Raw genomic sequence first — 17,168 nt, 5'->3', positions numbered from 1 at the left:
GAAAGCAAAATTGACTCCTTTTGATTTTCCCTAGCTCAAGAGAGGAGACATGCCAGTGGGAAGGAGAACAAAAATCACACCGAGTAAATCTGGACTTTAAACTGCCTCTAATGATCAACAGCAATCATACAAATATTTATTTCTGGTTTTATAGTTTATTTGTATTAAGGCTGACAGCAGATTTTTAATTTGATATCCAGTCCTTCTTACATAAAAATATGTATCTTTTAGATTGGTTATTTAATTATTCCCTTCTGTAGGAGTTCAGAGTGCAAGTTGTTGGGGGGATAATTTTGTCATGTCTTTTAATTTTGTCTACTGCCTTAGAACGTATTTTCTGTTCACCAACTCTTCGATTGCTGAGGCTTGGTTTGGTACTAGAGATCAAATCCTGTCTGCACTCAAGCTGACAAGAAAATGTCCAGTAGTTTGAATAGGGTTGATTTTATCCTTACTCTTCATGCTGTAGTGGGAGCTGCCATAACATCTAACTTCAGATCTTTAATATCTCTCCAGTGCTTTGAAGTGCCGCCCTTCATATTTCATTCACAATTTCAACCAAAAAAGCAACAGAGGGACTGCAGCCCTGCTGCTGAAAGAGCAAGAGGGAGGCAGGAGGTAGGAGGATATGTCATTTATTGCTTAACAGGTTGGATAACCTTTTTGCATGCAGTTTGCTCATGTGGTGACAGCGACATGATGTGCAACCCACGGGCACAGATAGGTTTCTGCAACCTGCCTGTTCTGCTGCTATTATGGCTCTAACCTGTAAGACCATCCAGCAGACAAGCATCTAGAGATATGCTGCTAAATCTGTACATATGCATGGAAATATCACCACACGTGATATTTAGTGTTTAGCGTGTCGTGTGTAGTGATATCATGTGTTTAGTGCCCCAAAATTCCACCAAATTCAACAAGAGCTCAGCATGTAGAGTGTTTATGAGTGCCTAAGTGGTTAGGAACCAAAGTTCAGGCAGTCAGATTTGAAAAATCTAGTCAGTCTTTGAATGATGTGCTCTGTTGAAAGGAACCTAGTCTAGAAATGCTCAAGAAGTTTGAGAAATTATGATGAAAAGAAACCTGTAGCGTGTGGTGTGTACTTTCTACTTTTCCTGGATTTCATTATGACTTCCTGCCTCACAGAACAGCTGTAACATTAAACCCATTGAAATTTGTAAAGTGCTTAGAGATCCACTGAAGGGAAGCTGTGGAGGAGTAAAAGGTACTCAATTTTCATTGCTCTTCTATCAGGCAAGAGAGTTTCCAGAGTGTCTTAATAATAAATAAGAATAAATAACTCCAAATGTAGAATCTGTTCTGTGCTCATTAATAGGTACCTTTGGGGTTGTGGTTGAGGAGAATCTCATTTAAGGAGAAGGTGAGTATAGATTTGAAGATTTGAATCCATATTTCAAGATCTTCTTTAGGGCCGTGGCTTGAAGCATCAGGGTGTTCTTTAGTAGTGTATGAGCACTATCCAGGTCTACCAGAATTTGAATAATAGTGGCAAATTTTGTGACCACTTTCTCCTGTCAAATTTCAACCAGATTTTCCAATAAATCATTCACCAATATTTTTTCCTCATGGTTTGGTTAGCTCAAGACCCAGCTGAACAATATTCATCAAATAAATTACTCACTTTTTTCTCATCAATCTGCAAATAAGTTATTCACAAATACTTTTATATGAGGCAACCAGCTCTAGCCAGGACAAATCAAGGTAATTTCCTACTCTTTTGATCACATGCCAGTAGGACTTTATCTTGGACAGCTCAATAGAGACAGGTTTTAATACATAATACATAAATGGGTAAGCTGAGTTTTTCACAGTTCTTTGTGAGCTCTCTACTATTGCTCGTATTTCTGTTCAGCTACTAAAGGGAAATGACAGAGGGGCATATATTTTCCATCCAGGTATGCTCAGGAACATTTCACAAACCCGACCATACAGCTCCAAGGGTGTGGGGCTCACATCAGCCACAACGGTGCTGGGGCAGCCCCTTGGCTGGAACACGCAATCTGTTCACCAGAGCAAGGCGAAATTTAACAAGGGTTGAGCAGAGGAAATGAAGACGAGTGTTGTGCCCACTTGGAAACACAAAGGGAACCTAGGGGCGGAATGAAATCGAGCTAGGTGGAATTTCACCAGCATGCTGGGGATAAAGTGCTTAGCTCTTGAGAAAGGATGAGATGAGATTTAAATGAGATGGCACTTCCCCATGCAGATGTCTCCAGGACATTAGTGTTGTGTCCCTTTTCCCAGGGTTCTCATGGAAGCAGTTTGGAAGCCACTAAGAGCCCCCTTCCTGCCCTCAGAGGCTGCTGTGCTGCTGACGGGGCAGTCGAGCATGGCCTTACCTGTCTGTCTGTCTGCCTACGCTGCTCATTTGTTGTGGAGAGCTCCTGGCTGCCAGGCAATGGCACCAAAAGATTTCTCCCCCGGTTAAGGTTTGCAGCCTGCAATCTGCACTGCATGAGAGGAGCACTTTTGCACCTTTGCCCCTAAGCAGGGTGCTGGGTTCTCATCAGGCTGGGTCCTTCTGCTGTTGGTTGGAGATGTGCAGCCCTTCTAAATGCTGTTTACTTGTGTACATTTCACCCCCGTCCTCTGCTGCTCAGGCAACAAGGTGGGCAGAACAAGAGTTGTTTATCCATGTTTGCCAAGAGAGAAACTTTGCAAAAGCTAGCAAGTGTGTGTTGGAGGAGTGGTGCAAGTAGGGAGTGGTTGCGTGTGGGTTTCTTTAGGATCAGGGTGTGTTCATGTTTCATGAACACATGTATAATAATGCATGTATAATGTATAATAGTGCATGTGTAATAATGTGTTTAATATAACACTCCAATCTTGATCCTTCCCCAAAATTCTGCTGGCTAACCTCGTTACCCCCAAATGAGAGACACTTTCAGCCTATACATTATGCAGAAATCTAGGTATGAAGAAACATAAGCAAGCATTTCTGCACCATCATCAAAAAATGAATCAGTGGTATCTACTCACATCAACAACATGCTAAACACTGAAAGTCAAATGGGATGCCTTCCTGAGAAACAAACAAGTGACCATGTATTTACTCTGCAGCTCATGAATAAACATGGAAAATGCACAAAAACAGAGGAAGATATTTGTCTCGACTTGGAGAAAGCTTCTGGCTCAAACTGGCTCTCATAGCTGAACGATACAAAATGGAATTGGCAAGGGGGAAAAATGACATAATCACATACATGTAACAATCCATTGAAAGTAGGACACACAAAGAGGAGAAGAAAACAGGCTTTGAAGGAGAAGGTAGACTAACACAGCAGTCAGCTTCAGACCTGCTCTTTCTGCCACCGTGCTGGCGATTTATCAGCATTCGAGAAATGGCTTTTAGATTGAATGAAAAATCTCACACACCTGCTTAAATTGTCACAACGCTACAGAATGTATTTTAACACACCCTGCTGCAAGGCCATGTACTGAGGAATGAAGCACGTAGTGATGAATGGCAGGATAAAGATGCTCCCAGGAAAAACACAGATGCAGAAAGAGATTTGGGGACTCAACATGGGTAATGAACTCCACAAGCTTTTTGTGCAGCAAAGGACGTTAATGGTCTACTTCCATTTTTAGTTATGAGAGGAGGGTAAAAACAATGACTGAAAAATGACTTTTACTCTGTGCACAGCATGTGTGTATAGACCACAATGACATTGTACCCAGAGTGGGTGCCTGCAAGTCAGAAAAACACTTAAAAACACTGGAGTCCGAAAAATCTGCAGTGACTGAAACGAAATCTTACAATGTGAGGCTTCAAAGAAAACAATCTATTCAGTTAAACAAGAAGTGATAGGAGCACCATGTATAGTTACTTATCCATGAAAATGGGATGGGTGTGCAGTTTTGTAGGCAAAGGCATAACAAGTTCTGATGTCTCGAAGTTGAAGTTAGACAAATTCAACCTTGAAAGAAGCAATTTCCTAGCAGCAAGGATAATTAAACATCGGAATAAATTAGTAGGTGGAAGAAGGCAGTTGCCATTACTTGGAGTCTTCAAGATGTGTTGTCTTTCAACCTCACTTTGATCCAGCTGCTGAGAAAAAAATCTATGGCTTTTGTATATGGGTCAGAATAATGAGTTATAGTGGCCTCTTCTGCCTGGAAGTCTGACTATATATGGGGGAAAAGTTGTTCTTGAGATGCACTTGTTGAGAGCACCACGCATGGCTCAGGGAGCTCAGGAGTTTCAGGACTAAAGCTTGATGAAGGATCAGAAGTTTAACCAGTGTGATGGAAGCTGACTGGTAAGGGTGAGAGATCTTCTAACCTGTTCTCTGAATTTGATGTAAGGGTCATGTCTTGGTTTATGGAAGTGACGTTTTCCGGGGAAGAAAAAGTGTGTTTAAATGCTGGCTAAAGGAGGATGTAGAGCAGAATGATTGGAAACAGGCAGCAAGAACAAGCAGGGATATGAGGGCATTGTAAACATATTTAAAGACAGCCTTGTTTTGTTCGGGCAGTCTTTTCTCAGTCACACTTGGGGACTCAGCCTCATTTGCTGTCTGGGAGCTCAGAGAACTTCAGTGTGCACAGGACCAAGTGTCCCTCAGACACCTGGTGTCTGCAGCTCTGCAAACAGATCTATCTACTCTGTGCAGGAGCTCAGGTAACTGTGCTTGGAGGTTGAGAGTTCTCCTCATCACTTTTAGGAGGATCTCATTTCATTCCTAGCAGGCAACACCCTCTCCAGTGTAAAGCATTACAGAAGGAATAACAAAGTCCAGCCTAAAATCCAGTCTGATAATCATGCTCTGTTAAGAAAACAACACACACTTCCTGCTATTGGGAGCAAACAACCTCACCCAAGCCAAGTTGTGCTCAAGACCAAGGTGCACTGGAAATGCTAGAATAAATCCTAAACCACCCATTTTGTGCAGGAGCAGCTGCCCCAAACCATGCAAAGGCTCCAGATTCCCTGCACAGGGAAATGCATGACATGGATCTCTCTCCACCAAGGAGCCCGGGCAACAGCCAGCCAAAGGAGAGCACAGATTTCACTGCAAATGTGGCAAGGGGACTGAAAGAGCAGATAACTGTCCGAGTTACTAGAGAGCCGCCCAGTGCCTCCGCTCTTTGTTTTTACAAACAAACAGGAAATTAAATGCCCGAGCAAACAAAAATCTCTGAGCAGGCTGGGAAGAAAGGCGGTGGAGTGGTGGCACGAATGCCATGCAGCAGCAGCCCCTTCTTGAGTTAACTGGGAATTCAGTCGGGGGAAAAGAAATCAAGTCCCAAAGAAGGGCAGTGCTGCTTGTGGGGCTGCCTGGCTCCAGTGGCCAGGGAGCAGAGGTCTTGTCCATGTAGTGTGTGGGGCAAAGGTGTCCGTGCTGTCCCTCTCCTGCCCCAGGCCACCAGCAGGGTGGGATCGCAGGAGCACGGCCAGGCCCACTGCTGCCGTGGTGCCCGTGGAAGGGCAGGGGACACGAGTGGACCCACCCGGCTGTGGCTTTTGAGGCTACACGTACATGGAAGGGACCACGAGTGGCCCCCGTACCTGGGGGAGCCCGCATTGCTGCAGGCAGCTCCCGGCGGGGCTGTGTTTGGGGCCAGGGGTGGCAGTGACTCCCACACGTGTGCAGGGCCGTGAGGGGAAGGGGCAGAGGTGATCCCCGCGCTGCGGGAGCGGACACGAGGGGAACCCCACCCCGTGAGGCGGGGCCGGAGCGAGTGAGCGAGCAGTGCCCCAGCTCCACGCTGCCCGAGGGCCGTTCGGGGTCCAGGGGACACTCCCGGCCGGCCGAGCCCGCCCTCCCCGCGCCAGGGCTTTCCCGGGCCACGTGTGCGCGGCGGCGGCGGCCCCGGGAGGGCAGCAGGGAGGGAGGGAGGCGGTGAGGGCAGCGCCGCGTTCCGCTGCTGGGCCGCGCTCGGCGAGGCGCTCCCCAGCGCCCCAGCGCCCCGGGCCGGCGGCCGCCGCTCTCCTCCCTCCCCCCGCCCCGAGGGGAAGGGGCCGGGCCGGGCCGGACCCCGCGCCGCCCCCGCTACCTGCAGGCGGGGGCGGGCGCTGGGAAAGTTTGTCTCTGTGGTTGGCTGCGCCGCGCGGCGCGGCCGGTCGGGGCGGGCGGGCGGCTCCGTGCGCTCGCAGGGCAGCGAGCGGCCGGCCGAGGAGCGCTGCCGCCGCCGCTCCCCCCGGGCCAGCCCAGCCTGCGCGCCCGCCGTCCCGCTCGCCTAGGGAGAGGCGCCGCGCAGCCCCGCCAGCATGGGGCACCGCGGGGAGAGGGCGTCCTGCTTGCTTCTCCTCCTCCTCGTCCTGCTGCTGCTCGGTGAGCCCGGGGCTTCGCGGCCGGGGGGCGGCGGGGAGGGCGGCCGGGGGTGCTCAGCCACCTTGCCCTCAGGTATTGCGGGAGGGCCGTGAGGGAGCCTGGGGCGCGGCGGAGCCCGGGCGGGCGCTGCCCTCGGCGGGGCCGGGCTGTGCCGCCTGCCCGCCGGCTGTGCTCCCCCGGCCGCGGGCGGAACGGGCCGGCACAGCCCCCCGGCCCCACTGCTCCCTCCGCGGGATCGCTGCCGGCTATTTCCCCGAAACTTTAGGGGGCTTCCCGCAGCAGGGGTGGGTCTGGGGTGCTGCCCCGTGGCTCCCCGCCGAGAGAGGCTCCCGCAGGCTGCCGGGTCCCGCTGCGCCCCGGCCGCGGAGCGTGGCGGTGCGGCCGTAGTTGCTCGTAAAGCACCCGGTGCGTGGGCTGTGCTGGCGGTGCGGTGAGAGCGCTCTTTGGCTCTGAAATCTCACCTGGCTGGAGGTGAAGCGGCTCGTTTGAGCGCCGAGGGGAACTCTCCTCCTGCCTGTGCCCCGAGGGGGCTGCGGGCTCCCTGCTCGGCTCTCCGGGCACACGGCGCTTTCCCTGCGCCCTCCCCGCCTGGCTCCCGGGGCTTGCTGCCTCTGCCGGGAAGTTCTCCCGCTAGGAGATAGCGTGTAATTGTGTAGGTGATGGTTTGTGCCGTGTTCAGGTAATTGTGTAGCTGTCGTTAGCGTGACATGTGGCATTGTTCCTTACTGGTGTCAGTGCCAGACAGGCAGCGTGCAGGAATAAAGACGAGCAAGCGCTACACAAAAGGGTGGGTGGTGGGTTGTCGTGGGGTTTTTTACTTTTTTTTTTCTTTTTCCTTTTTTCCCCCCAGCGTTGTAGCATTGTTGCTAACCCTGTTACAGAAGTAGCAGTGAGTGTAAGTAGAGAACCAGAAGACTGTTCGTGTAGGATAGTTCTGTGTAGTAGTATTTAAGTGGCTTTGTGTCGGCTCTGGGCAGCCAGAAGTACCTCCGGTGCTGGTCAGGCAAGCATGTCCCACAAGTTACTATATGCAGTTCTTGATTCAGAACACTTGATTAATTGCAGGTAGTAAGTGGGAGCCTTCTGTAGATTTCAGGTGGAAGGAGTTACTATCAGTGCCCCAGCCCCACACTGCAACACTCTTCTTTAAACAAAACTCTATTCACTCATTTAGTTTGTGTTTGTACTATTGAGTTTGCTGTGACTTTTTTTTTCCTTGAGTCTGCCAAAGCACTTTCTTCATTGTTTGGCCATTGAATCTTTTGCAGACAGGTCTGCAGAGCTGAGAGTTGCAGTTGACAAATCAGCTTTCTAAACCTGGGCTTGTCCCAGTCTTTTTCCTGAGGCTGCTTGCAGGCAGTTGGGGCAGAGGGTTTTCTGTCTACAAGATCCTACCAGACAAAGGTATCCACTGTGCTTTCTCCTACTTGCAGCTGAGCTTAGTCATTTCGTTTATCTTTGCAATATAGGCATTCTGCCAGCTGGGGAAACAGTCAAGAACTGGAGAGCTCACCTTCAGTGTTTTTGTTTAGAACCAGAAAGGGAATAAGATTTTTCAAGAGAATGGTTTAGTAGGACAAGCGGAAAATCAAGACACTCAGATGCTCAAGGTCATGCAGCAAAAAAGTAAAAACTATTAAGGATGATGCAAAACAGGAAAGTTGTTTCCTTTTTAATTCAAGATGAAAAAATTACAAGAACTTAAAGTGTGCATGCAGACATATGTTGCCATTGTTCATGATCTGTTTTTTCTAGATGTTCTGAGTTGTTTCTTGGGGATTCTTTTGGTAATTGGAATGGTGCTTTCAAAATTGAAAGTGCATTTGTGTGCAGAAAAATCTTTGAACTTTAGTCTTTCTTGTGGTGTGTGTTGTAGTGTGCCTATCTTCTGATACCATTACTAGGTCACTTCTGTGAGATATTCCAAAGGTTAAGAGGTTTGGAAAGTAGTCTTTCATTCTGGATGGTAGAAGTATGCTTCTGTGAACCATTTCTAGCAGCTCTTCAATGGAGAGGACAGGTTGGAGCTTTTTTAAACTAATGTTCTGCAAATGTTGAGGAATTCTTGTATAAGGGAGGCAGAGGGAAGGAGCTGAAGCATAGACGAGTTTATCCCTTGTGAGTGCTTAGACTTGACTGTTTTCTTCAGATATTTATGAAATAATCCAGCAAAAGGATGCATATGGCTGAAGTATTTGGCTGTGACGAATGAGAAAGGATGATAAAACATTCTTTTTGATCCAGTACAGTTATGATCTGTTTGGTGAGGAGATCGTGGATCCTGATACTAAGGCTTGATCTAGTCTCTCTTTTCTTCCTTCCTCTGGTGTGGTTAGATCCTGAGAGGGAAGGGCACTATGAGAGCACTTTGCTCTGCCTGTTCCATGTGTGATTTCACTCTGCAGCCAGTCTATCTAATCAACCTGTGAAATGCTTTGGAAACCAAAACACCTCTCCTAGGACAAGACAGCCAAAAACCAAAACAAGTATCTGATTGTTACCAGGGCTCAGTCTGTAAAGTAAACAATAAGCATTCCACCTCCTGGATTTTTTTTCCTGGTTCTTGTTTGAGGTTCAAGGTAATAATTTCAGTGGATCTGAAAAAACATATATTTTTGTTTAAATGCTATGGGGCGTGAGGAGAGCAGGCACTCAGTAGATCCAGGGGGAAAACCACTGATAATGGGTTTCTGAGAGATGGCCTTTTTCTTACTCACCTTTTAGACCTGTGTGGCACTCACTGTCTGCTATGATGAAAGTCAGTTCCAGCATGCCAGAACCCCAGGAGCCATGGGTTTAGATGAATGGAGTTGTTTCCTGCACCTCGTGTCTGAAATTATTTTTGTTTCTTTTCCTCAGAAGCTACAACAATTAGTAATTTGAATCAAGGTTTAATTCAAACTCTGCAATAGAAGGCTTTTGGTAATTAGTGTAAGTTATTGTGATCATGCACTTCAAGGAAAAGCACGCTTTAATCTTTTTCCTGCATTTGCAGCTGAAGTGCAAGCATTAGAAAATGGGAGAGCCTCAAGGTTTAGGGCAGGGAGGCAATGTAAGGATGAATGCCCACAGAGTGCTCAGGGTGTGTTGGAGTGGAATCTGCTCCTGTTCCCTTGCTGGTGCCTGCTCACCTGCCCAGGGCTGGCCCTGGTGGCCTTTGCCTGCCTGCTCCTGGAAGGACTCAGGCTCACATCCTCACTGGGACTCAGAGAAGCTGACACCTAGACCTGCCTATCTCTTGCAGCTTAGGAGGTGGCTAAAAAGGCTTCCAAAGGGGAAATGCAGACTGCTAAGGCTCTAGAAGCACGTAGTGAGCGTTGGAACTGGGCTGAAGTGAGGCACTGAAGGGCAGGTGGTGTTGCTGAGGAGGAGGTGCTTTCCCTGTGGCTTTGTCGTGCTGATGCATTTTCTTGGTGTGTAGGCTGCGGGAACATGTGGGAATCGGAGGGTGAGCAGTGTAGTGAGTGTTTTTTGCTTTACATCCTGTGTTCTTTGGGCTTGGAAGATGATAGCTTAGTCACCTTCTCTGGCTCTCTTGCAACTTTGTAGGTGCCTGCCTGGGGCTTTTTAGGGAGTCTGGGTGCTTTTTCTGAAATTCTTCGACCTTGTTCCCCAGGTTTCTCGATTGCTACATTTCAACACAGCAACAGCTTGCTCTCTTTAGGTAGCCTCTGTTGTATTTGGCTCTAATCCCTGAACTGAGGTATAAACCTGCCTGAACAAGATTTGAAGTAAGCAGTAGGGGTCATTTAAAAATGCAGCCACATGCTTGATTAGAGGGGAATGTGCTAAAGAAGTAATATATATCCATCCGTCTAGTTATATAAACAAACATTCAGGGACATTTGAGATTTCAGCTTTCACATCTAATGTATTCATGGGTTGATTTGTTTCTGTGTGGCTGTTTCTTGTTGTTGTGGGTTGGGGTTTCTTTTCCAATCTCTATAATCCTTGTCAAACACTAACCTGCAAAATAGAAATGTATATTTTTTTAGTAGGGAAATGGGTATGTATCTCAATAAAATATTTTTAGAAAGTGAGCATTTCAATTGTCTGGTTTTAGATGCCTTTCAGTGATACATTTTATGGTGTGTGAAGTTGTGTTTTAGAAGGAAGGGAAAGGGGACACATTATCTGAAAATGTGAATTCTTTCAGATTATGCATGGAAGTCAATCGATTGAAAGTTAAGTTGGAAAGAACTCGAGGAAAATGTTACTAACATGAGCTGGGTCAAAGTAGGGGTTATGTCTGTCTATAAAAGTCTCTAGTACTTTCAAAAGAAAGTCATTAGATGGAGAATAAAGGCAGAATTTATATTGTAATGCAAATAAATATATCTGTTTAATACTTTGCTTTTGAATTTTATTGGAGATGTTACCAGGCCCCTGATATTTGTTCTGCTCTCTCAGATCTGTGATAGTAAGTGATAAAGTCTGCTTTATAGAGACCTGTGGGGTGAAATTGTCTAGGCATACCAGTGTCTCCATTTCTGTCCAAGAGTAATAAGCAGTTTCCTGCATGACCCTAGTTCCTAACCTGCACAAGGTACTTCAAAACTGGATCGAAAAAGGCAGGGAGAGACTGTGACATATGCAGGTTTAAAGCTGTTAAAATTTCCTGTTCTAAAGAAGAAATGAGCTTGTATCAGGGAGAACCTTGTACTGGGTCCTCAATTTTTCCTTTTTTTGTTCCCTTTTTCTTTTTTTGTCATTTGATTCTCTACAAAACCTCAAACTTCAGTTGTCTTTTAAGACTTGAATATCTACTGAGAAGAGTCTTTAAAAATAATGAGAAACTTTTAATACACCTTGTGTTTTGCAAGGGGTGAAGGTATAAAATCAGTTTCAGACCAAACTGCTTTTGGATAAACTGACAGATAGCTGCTAAGGTGCCAAAAGTCTTGAATAATGTCTTTCCAGATGATCAATTTATGTAAAATAGGATAAGAAGCAAGACAGAAGTTAAGGAACTTAAGGTTTCTTAGTTTTTTTGAGTTTCATATCAGAAACCAGCTTATTCATTTACATGTAAGCTTTCTTAATTGTAAAGCATAACTGATTTCTTCTCAATGAAGTCTTAGACAGAAAAATGGATTTTTTTTTCCTTCATTCCTTCCAGAGTTGGGAGTGGTTTCAAAGCTGGGTTTCCAGTGAAAACTGTAATCAACTTTGATTATGGCATTCTGATTTTAAAGTGAGCTAGATAGAAGGTAGAACCTGTGCTGCTAAATGCCTTTGTTAAGTCTTGGAAAAGTTACAAAGCAATATGGCAATGCTTGTAGATTTGAGTTTATATAATTGCCATGGGGACTGCTTGAAACTGGCACTGGAGTGTTGCAGTTGGTGCTTCTTTTCATTCCTCTAGAGGTTGTGGGGAAAGAGGGGCTGAAAAAAAGCAGCCTGGGGAGCAGGGTCTGTTGTGTGCAGCAGTGGCAAAATACTGCTGCAGAAATATGAAGAATTGCTGAAGCAAGCCGAAGTATTTGACTAGTGATAATCTCTACAGCCAGATGGAATTTGCATGGATGCTCTAAAGGATCTGAGCTGTTAGCTGGGCTATGGGAAGAAAAGGTAAGAAAGACAGAGAATCCTGGACAGGATTTCCTTTAAAAAAGAATCTGAAGGCGGTTTTTAGAATTAATTGACTTGTGAACTTCAGGAATGAGAACTAATTAAAGACTGGAGCTCCCAGGCAATCTGTCACAGCTGCCAATAAGCAGGGCTGGCAGCAATGCCTGTAGTATATCTGCTTGTTGCTGTTTGTTATGAGTGCCATCTCTTAAATTGTTTATTATTCTGCAAGACTTCAGGCATTCATGCTGAAATTTTCTGGGCTGGATGTCTTCCACAGGTTAACTTTTTTTTTTCTTTTTTTTTTTGGCCAGGAAACACTGCTCCTCTTGCTCTCTCTTTCCTTAAAAAGCTGCAAGATTTTCCAGTAGTTACACTTGGGGAGGGAGCAGGAAGAATTTTTTTTTTCCTTTCTGATTCTTGCAGGTTCTAGCCATTTCTTCCTTGTGACTCTTGAACCAATAATAATCTCAGCTGCCAAGTTTAGAAGTTCTAGCACCACTGTGGTTTAGAACAAGAACTGGAAATTTGGCTGGAGTGTTAACTCTGCATCAAGAATGTGGCTTTTGCTGTTCTTAGGAAAATGTCCAAATTTGGCCACATTATAAGACTTGGAAAAGCATCAGTTTGTAAAAGCTTAATAGGGAATTAGTCTCAGGTCCCTAGAGAAAGCATTCTGTCATTGCTTGTAAGGTGTCAAAGGATTACAACTGCAACAGGGGGTAGAGAAATGGAACCCTCCTTTTTATTCCAGTTTCAGACTTCTGTAAATGTGTGTGAAGTCCTTTTTTGTTGTCTTTTTCCCCCCTTCTGTTCTTTTCTTCTCTCCTTTTGCCAAAATGGCCAATGCTGGAGTGATGTACTGGTCTGTGTGGATCACTGATCAGAGCTGCTGTGAGAGTCTGCAGCTTGTAGCACACAAAGCACATATATCATCTTTCTTATATGGAGCTTGGAAAAAGAAAATCAATATAAACTTTGTGTTGCTCTTAACTTTTGTTCTCTGGCTTCAGTTCTTCTTCCAGGCTTTTTTCCCAGATATCCATCACCATTCTTTACTTCACACTGGCTGTAAAACAACTCCTGCTGCTATAGCTGCTCTTATTCCACTCTTTCTGTTTAATAGCCTTGATTAGTCTGGGCTTGCCTTTCTGCCTTTCTTAAAGACATGGCTTAGCTGTGCTGCTCAGTGCTTGCTTCATGACTGCAATTTGCATGCTCTCCTGCCCTTTGAGTCACTCTCCTCTTGCCATATCTCAAAAGGGCTTGGTGGAGCCATCGCTGGGGGTCGCGGTGCTTAGCTAGAGTCCAGTTCTGACAAAAGCTGGCTCCGCTCAGGTCTGCCAGTCTTAAAAAGAATAATTGCCGATGTAAAGGACTTTGTTTCCGTGCATGTTCCACTGCTGGCTCCAAGTGCAGAGATTTAGCGTCGCGTTTCAGTCGGCCTTTGATGCAATGTGGCTGTGGGGAATCTTTGAGCAGGCTGTAGCGCATTGTTCTCCTACACGCATTAAAATGATTGTTGCAAGAGAGGCATCCGCGGGGACCTCTGCCAGCTCCTTATTGATGTGTGCAGTTTCATCTATTGACACGCTACCCTTCATTATTACACAGTGGATCCTGTGGCACTGGAATTCGCTATTAAATCTGCCCCGCAAAAGAGAATTGGCAGAGGCTGCTTTAAAAGCAGTGTGACCCCTGCGTTTGCAAAGAATGGCTTCTAAATATGAAACAGATGCTGAACTATTAGAGGATGCTTCCTAGATTTTCAGGGTACCAAGCATGTTAATTTTGAGCAAAAATTCGGAATTTGCTTGATTTGAGAATAGTAATTTAAGTTTCAGTGCCCTTTATCCTCATCGGTACGTGTATTTGTGCTTGAATGCAGCGAGTGATACTGAGGTGAAAATAGGCAATTATTTGTTTATGGAACCTGTTAGAATAAGCAGTGAGATGTTAGTCTTTCTGTCTACGCTCTAATCCTCTTCCAAGTCCTAGAGGGTGGGAGAGGTGATTTATCTTCCTTTGCCATTTGCCATTGCCACAGTCTGTTTTGTGCTTTCAGAGCACCACCCCTAATATTCACCCAGATAACATCCACCTTCCCCCAAAAGAAGTGTTATGTTCTTTGGAAGCCCACCAACATAGTGTGTGTTGGGGAGGTGATGTCAGTGGATGGAGTTTGTCTGTGTAAGGAGCCTTTATGAGTTCAGGGTTCTTGTTCACATCCAGTTCATGTGGAGGTTTAAATTAATGCAGAGTAAGAAGTGTATTGCATCAACCTTGTTTCTGTTTGATCACAGGGTTTGGTTCTAGACAAGGCATGCTGTACCTTTTGGCATACAGAGCTTAAGTGCTTGAAGGTGGCTTCATCAGGGAGAAAATAAAGGGCATGACAGCTTATTGGAGACAAAAATCAATCTGTGCTTGTCTGGAGGTGGGAAGTAACACAAGGCTGGGTCTTCCCTGTCTTATCAAAAAGCAGTGTTGAATGGTCACTAAAGCTATTGACTGAGCCCTGTCTGCTGGCAACTCTATTGATAGGCACCTGTCAATAGTTGCAAAGCTGCTGACTTCCCTAGGTCTGTGGGTTTATCTATTAAAAAAAAAATTGAGGAAAAGCATAGATACCCAGGGGTCAGTGGGCACAGAAGTATGGTTGATATTAGAAGTAGGAGAATGAGGGTGAGGAGAGATAACTAGAGAAGGGTATGCTTTCCACAGAGAAAGGGAAGTGGGGGAATAGCTTGTTTAAAATGGAAGAATTAGTTAAAGGTATGTCTGCATGACATGGTGGTGCTGGGGCAGTTATCACCACAAAACAGCCTTGGTAAAAATTGCACGTTTCTCAAAGCTCTGCAGTTGAATCTTGAAATACCCTAGTTTTCCAAGCAAAGTTTTCTGCTCACCACTGGCAGGTAAATGGAATATCTAATTGTAGACTCCTGCAGAGTTTAAAACAAGGACTGAAGTGTGATGCATGTGGCTGCAGGGTATGCTGTGGCATCTGAGTTGTTGCTGGTGTCTGCCTTTTAAGTCTGAAAGGGAGGGTTGAGGGGGAGGCTGCAGTGCTGTGAATAGAGTTACTGGGTGGGGATGTCCTTCCGAAATAGCTGAAGAACAAATGAGGCTTCACATGGAACCCTTGTTCCTGCTGATGACCAGAGGCCGCAGGGCGTGTGCCTGTTCCAGACTGCCTTATAAACTTATAAGGATCAACAGAGATAGGCCGAACCTACTTACACAAAGTAGCTGTTGAAGTTAATTTGAAGTATTTTTCACTGACCCTCCTCTTGATGTGAACAGTCAGCTTCTAGTTTGTATGTATATAGAGAGATTTTTCTCCTTGTCTGATGCTGTAGAGAGACACTTAAAGCTCTTTGTGCATCTGGGCAAGGGTAGTAACCTATTGGTGGATGCAGGGCAGTGCGTGGGGCACTTCTGCACCCAAAATTGTAAGGTGGGTCCTTCCCTTGCTTTAACCATTCCTACCCAGAATAAGAAATGAGTCCCCTTACATGGACTTTCATGGAACATGCATTTGTCATCAAAGTAATGTGCTGGCTTTCTTCTTCATTGGCATTTTTTTTCTTTTTGTTTCCTTTCTAGTTCTGGTGCACTGGGGTGAGAACTCACTTTGCATATGTGGGTTTGGCCCAAGTCCAGCATGAGTTCTGCTCTCACATGAGTGGCAGTCTGGGCTCAGCAGTAATCCTCCAGTGTCAGGGTTGCCTTGTTGCTGTGGGATCTTGATTGCAGTCCAAAGCAGAGCTTTGGTCAGGTGACTGTCATAAGTACACAGATGTTTCTTGGAATTAAAGCTCTGCAGCTGAGGTTGGCTCCTGAGTGAGCTCAGAACCCAGTTTCTGATACATTTCTGGCTGTACATGCACAGGGAGGCTCTTGGGGGAAAGCCCTGTCTCTGCTGGGCTTTCCAAAAAACTCGCAGACTGTATTGTTTGCATGGATGAGTAAAGAACTTTGGCCTTCAAAATTATTTGAATGCTTCTTGGTACTAGTTAACACCACCACTTCCTTCTGCACCTCCCCAGCAATTGCTGTTTTTACATGCATTAGAAACTTGAAAGGCTCACGAAGTGATGGTTGTTTTCAATACATAGAGCCAAGGAGATTTTTAACTTGTTTCAGCAGCCTCTGCCATGGGAGCCTGAGACTGTCGCCTAGCTAGCCTGCCTGTATTGAGGAGGTTTTCGTTTTTCTTGGAAAAGATGGCATGTGTGCTTTGTATTGAAATAGGTGAAGGGCAGTGAATACTTGCTGGGAAACATGAATAGCACTTGGACAGAATTCTGCTTATCTGGTGGTATATATTGAAGGCATTCTTAGGAGAGTAGAATCTCTCCCTTGCCCTCTTTCAGAACATCTGTTTCTGGGCATGAAGTCATCTTTTGCCTGCCCTTTTTTCCTCCATTTGAATCCACTTCTACCTAAATAGTCTTCTTTGCAGCACCAGAAGTGTGAATGCCAGCAAGGATTTTGTCAGGTCATCTTGGGTGTTTTGTTCTGCAGGAAAGTCACTGTGAGTAGAAGCACTGGAGTGTGTGCTTGTGATGGGCAGAACTGTGAGAGGCTGTGAGACGTGAGCTGAGCTGTGTTTGAGCTCATTGAGGCAGAATGATAGCAAAGGTATAAGAGCAGAGAGGTTTTTCAATAAGATCTTGGTGCTTGTGAAACTTTGCAGAAGTTTCTTATTGTATCTATTTCAGAAAAAAGGACATGTATGCCATCTCTTCTTACTGTAATAGCTGGTCTAATGAAAGATCTCTAAAGAATATTACTGTGGTCACATAAACACTGCTACTCTGTTACACAGTTATTCTGTGACTTGTTGTAATTTTGATGATTTTTGCCACATGAATGCTGAATTATGCATTGCATGGAAACTTCTGTCACAAATCCCAAGTAATAAAGCTGGAGTTTAAAACTAAGCGAGCTCTAAAAATGAGCTAGTTGGCAGAACATTCTTTTAATTTATTGTGGGGGTCATATAGAAATTCCACTGTTCATTTCTGGATTTCCCCCTCCTTAGCATCATCTACATCTGCTTGTTACAGAATTTTTTCTGTTGAGATAGAAACTAATTGGAATTAGGTCTGTGAAGATGGTGAAGGGGCTGGTGGGGAAGCCATACAAGGGCAGCTGAGGTCACTGTTCTGTTCCGTCTGGAGAAGAGGAGGGTGAGGGGAGACCTCATTGCAGTCTACAACTTCCTCATGAGGGGAAGAGGGAGGGCAGACCCTGATCTCTTCTCTGTGGTGACAGTCACAGGATCTGAGG

General features: G+C 45.6%; 1 protein-coding gene across 4 annotated transcripts in view; it reads left to right on the top strand.

Annotated features, from left to right (window-relative positions):
- Positions 1–17,168, top strand: part of PTGFRN (prostaglandin F2 receptor inhibitor) — a 97,415-nt gene that overhangs the window by 27,279 nt on the left and 52,968 nt on the right. The window contains exon 1 of one of the 4 annotated variants that reach the window (XM_085076177.1): positions 6,019–6,299. The exons of 2 other annotated variants lie outside the window; for them this stretch is intronic. In XM_085076177.1, the coding sequence (XP_084932303.1) occupies positions 6,236–6,299 (64 nt within the window). In that variant the 5' untranslated portion in view covers positions 6,019–6,235. Of the gene's footprint in view, positions 1–6,018; positions 6,300–17,168 lie in introns of those variants that run through there. One more of the 4 variants, XM_085076152.1, reaches the window with a different exon arrangement.

The sequence above is a fragment of the Lichenostomus cassidix genome, chromosome 1 (assembly GCF_008360975.1).
Source record: "Lichenostomus cassidix isolate B80296 chromosome 1, HeHo_3.0, whole genome shotgun sequence".
In the NCBI taxonomy this organism is placed as follows: Eukaryota; Metazoa; Chordata; class Aves; order Passeriformes; family Meliphagidae; genus Lichenostomus; species Lichenostomus cassidix.
The sequence above is the reverse complement of the archived record's forward strand: the minus strand, read 5'-3'. Positions and strand labels throughout refer to the sequence as shown.